The following is a 3,978-nucleotide window of genomic DNA, read 5'->3' as shown; positions in this document are numbered from 1 at the left end:
GATGACAAAAACAATAAGCGTCTCAGAGTGAGTAATTTAAATGCAAAGGATCAAAGTGAATGAACTGTGAGGATGGGTGCAATTCAATAGGTAAAAACTATTTCACAACTTACATTGACTATAACCAACAAATAAACATACAGAGGAAGCAAGAGGAGTAGAGTTTTTTCTGACAGAGGGATCCCTTATGTTGCAGTATTGAGGCGGTTGGTTATCAAGGTCAAAGTGTTCAGACAGGTTCTAAACAATGACCTCTGGCATTTATATCTCATCAAGAATAGCTACAATAAAGATCATTGAAAACCATTAGACACTTTATAGATAAAAGATCAATTTCACTATTAGCTCTCTAAATCATTATACAGGCCAAGTTCATGCAATTACAGGATAACCTGAAGGATATATCCCAATATGATCAACTGACCCTGCATTAGATGCTATCTTTGTGGAATCTATGATCAATATATGCTACGGCTGTGACCGCAAGACGAAAAGACTGAAGTCTTTTTGTTGTGACGTTCTAGTACAGCATGTTCTTATAGTTCCTTTCAAACCTATTTGTCTCAAATGGCATTTCACGGATGCTTTTTTCCTATTAACCTTTCAAGACATGGCTGCTCTTTTTTTTTTTTTTTTTTAAGTATATTTGGGCTTTTTCATGCCTTTATTTGACAGTACAGTTGAGAGAGACAGGAAATGGGGAGGCAGAGAGAGAGGGAATGACACGCAGGAAAGGGCCGTCTGATGAGGGATTTGAACCGGGGCCGCCTGCACGAGGACTATAGCCTCAACACATGGGGCGCCTGCTTAACCCATGGCTGCTCTTTTTTAGTAGAAAACTACTCTCAACTTCTATCACTTTTCTGGATAAAAGTAGAATACTCAAAATAAACATAATTGAGTAATGCAATACACTGGATAGCAATATGGATGAAATGCATGCAGCAGTTAAAATGCATACAACTGTCTTGATTGAATAAATATCGAGAAGAAAGAGAAACTGCATCTACATTGTAAATGGTAGAAAGAGACATCCATTTCTAAGTTTGTTTATTCTAACCAAAATAGTGATGAAAATGCATGATAATATAGTGTATGCATGTATGACGGTGACATGAAGCCGTTATACTCACTGCAACATCCAGCTGGTCCAAGGGGACGGCCTCCTCAGCGAGCAGTTGCACTGAAGAATCAGCGTTGACTGTTACTGAACCACTGCTGACTGCACATGTACACACACACACACACACACACACACACACACACACACACACACACACACAAAGAGTGTTAACTACCTTCACTGAGTTGTGAAACTAATGATAAAAATATTATAGTCAGCCAACATCCTGCCACACTCTCAAGAGCAGCTTGTGTTCCAGTGTGGCATCAAACACTTTACAAAGATGGTACACTGCAGGTACTATGCTCATTGCTTGCTCTGAAAAGAGGGGAGGAAATTACCTGAGAAGCGTCTTAAGAATTAGTAAAGCTTATACTGAACTTAATACCATGACAAATAGCCATAATAAACAAAGAAGGTTTTAAAGGGATAGTTCACCCAAAATTGAAATTTCACTCATTATCTCCTCCCCCTCATGTCAACTAAGAGCTGTGAGAAGTTTCAGAGTCCTCTGTGGCTTCTCTGAGTTACAGGGGGTCTCAGCATAGCAGTGCATGTCCATATAACGGTTGCAAATGGTGTCCCGAAAAAAATTTAATAAGTCGACATTTCAAGCTTGTTTTGTAGCGGAAGCTTCTCGAAGCTCCTCTTCCCGGTTCGTCAAATTTGGACGAACTGGGAAGAGGAGCTTCCGCCACAAACAAGCTTGAAAAATAGACTTATTTAATTTTTCGGGGCTTCAAGACAGACATTACATACGAGCAGCATGGAGGTATTTGGATGTTTTTTGGTGTGTCTTTTTGTTACGAAGACAGTTGGTATCCATTTGCAACCATCATTAAGATTAAGATGCTTTTATTGTCATTGTATATCATACAACGAAATTTCCATTTGAGGCATTCCCAGACACCCATAGCAGCATTTAAAATAATGTTAATAATAATACTAATAAGCCTAAGCATAAATAATAACAACAAGAAAAACAAGAAACATATATAATATAAAGTGCAGTGTGTCGGTGTGTTGCCACAGTCCACCTCAGGCTTCCAGCAGGCTTTCACTGCCCTAGGGAAGAAGCTGTTTCTCAGGCGATCAGTTCGTGCCCTCATTGGACATGCAATGCTGCACGGAGACCCCCTGTAACTCAGAGAAGGCACGGAGGACTCTGAAACTTCTCCCAGCCCTTAGTCGACATGAGGGTGAGTAGATAATGAGTGAAGTTTCAATTTTGGGTGAACTATCCCTTTAATATTCCCCTTTGACATTACATTTAGAACGTCTGTAAAATAAAACTTGCTCTAATGCAAACAGACACAAAGATGCCACTGTAACCTGGTACCTGGTTCTTACAGAAAGTCTTACCAAAGTATTTGGCAGCAGAGCCGTCGTCACTGAAGACTGTGACAACACCTGGCCGGAGCACCTGCAGGGTGGGCACGTGGGCAGGGAGGATACCGAAGGCTCCGGTCAGTGTGGGCACATCAACCTGTTTCACACTGGCCTCTTTGAAAAACACCTGGGTGAACAGAGAAATGGACAGGTGATGACGAGTTGCATTTAATGACTAATGGACAGCCCTGCTACAGTTCAACGTTAACAAGAAATGACATTAAAGAAAACTTTAAAGCAATTAGACTATACACACAGCAGATTGGAGTCTTTAGTATGATATAACGACAGGAGCTCACTTGGTGGGAGGATAATCACTGACATGGACTTCAAGGTTAGAGATCCTTACAGTACACACATTGGTTTCACGGCGGTTTCATAATCACACACGTCTGAAAACATACATAAACTATAAATACTAGCTTAAATGGCATGATGCCAGTTGAGTAAATCTTTTAATAGTGCCGTTTCACAAGTGCAAACTGATCCAGTGTTCAAAGACAGTGAATGACAGCTAGGCATGTTTAGGTTAGCTAGCTAAGCTAAGCTAACTCCCTGCACTGCTGAATCTGACAACGTCCACACAGCATGCATCATCTATAATAACAACAGTAGTAATGACAGTAAACCCGTGCATTGGTACAAACTTGCTAAACGACCTGGAGGACAGAGTTTTCTTGAACTATGACGACTGCTAGCTCACTCAGCTAGCCGAGGAGCTGCTAGCTCACTCAGCTAGCCGAGGAGCTAGCTGGGCCCTCGGAGCCTGGACGGAGACGTTAACATGTAGCTGGGTAAGTTAACGTTACCTGTGTCGGGGAGGCGAAAGTGAAGGACATCTGCGGGGCACCGGAGGCGGCCTCGGCGTAGGAGCGAGCGTGCCTCACCACGGGGAGAGCACGGCGGAGGAACCTTGCTGCCATCATGTCTGAAAATCGGTTTTAATTCAAGTACAAGTGAATGACAGAGACCACCAAGCCCTTGCGTGAAGGTAGTCAGTGTGCGCTCGGTAGGACAAGGACGTTGGTAACCTACCCACAAGGCTTTACGGCGACGCAAAGGATGCAGGGAAGTGTAGTCTTTTAATAAACACTCATCGACGCCGATGCGTGCAGGCGTTTATTACTGTGTGCCATCTGCCATCATGTTAGCAATTTAGTGGTAATATAACTTTTTGCTTGTTGAAACCGTGGCTGTTAAATAGAAAACCTCTTTTCATTTTTAGTAGGGAGGTTAAGCCCAAAAAATAGGCCTTTGACTTAAAGTCATGATGCAAAGGTCCCCTTTGGCATGGAAGTACAAATATCATACAAATAAATCTATCCAAAGACACAAGTGAGATCACACTTTGTATCCGAAATAAACACGTTTTTAAAATGCCTTTTTTTAATTGAGAAAACGCATGTTAAAAGCACATTCCATTTAGAATGTCCATATAAACTCATGCAGATCACCTAATGCCTTCA

At 41.8% G+C, this 3,978-nt stretch overlaps 1 protein-coding gene across 1 annotated transcript; it reads right to left on the bottom strand.

Moving 5' to 3' along the window:
* Positions 1–1,040: 1,040 nt before the first annotated feature.
* Positions 1,041–3,573, bottom strand: LOC146961009 (ATP synthase F(1) complex subunit delta, mitochondrial-like). The gene is made up of 3 exons (XM_085771862.1): positions 3,322–3,573; positions 2,486–2,639; positions 1,041–1,222 (listed from the first exon to the last, which is right to left on the bottom strand). Exons 1-3 carry the CDS (start codon positions 3,436–3,438, stop codon positions 1,056–1,058), a joined length of 438 nt encoding a protein of 145 aa, XP_085627988.1. The 5' UTR covers positions 3,439–3,573; the 3' UTR covers positions 1,041–1,055.
* Positions 3,574–3,978: the final 405 nt, after the last annotated feature.

Source organism: Trachurus japonicus, unplaced genomic scaffold (genome assembly GCF_045865225.1).
Source record: "Trachurus japonicus isolate A0001 unplaced genomic scaffold, Traja_1.0 AP029673.1".
Classification (NCBI taxonomy): Eukaryota; Metazoa; Chordata; class Actinopteri; order Carangiformes; family Carangidae; genus Trachurus; species Trachurus japonicus.
The sequence above is the reverse complement of the archived record's forward strand: the minus strand, read 5'-3'. Positions and strand labels throughout refer to the sequence as shown.

Coding starts and splice junctions, on each gene's coding strand:
- LOC146961009 (XM_085771862.1), bottom strand. CDS start 3,438: ATGATGGCAGCAAGGTTCCTCCGCCGTGCTCTCCCCGTGGTGAGGCAC. Junction 2,640..3,321: donor CTTTCGCCTCCCCGACACAG/GTAACGTTAACT, acceptor CTGTTCACCCAG/GTGTTTTTCAAAGAGGCCAG. Junction 1,223..2,485: donor CTCTGCTGCCAAATACTTTG/GTAAGACTTTCT, acceptor GTACATGTGCAG/TCAGCAGTGGTTCAGTAACA.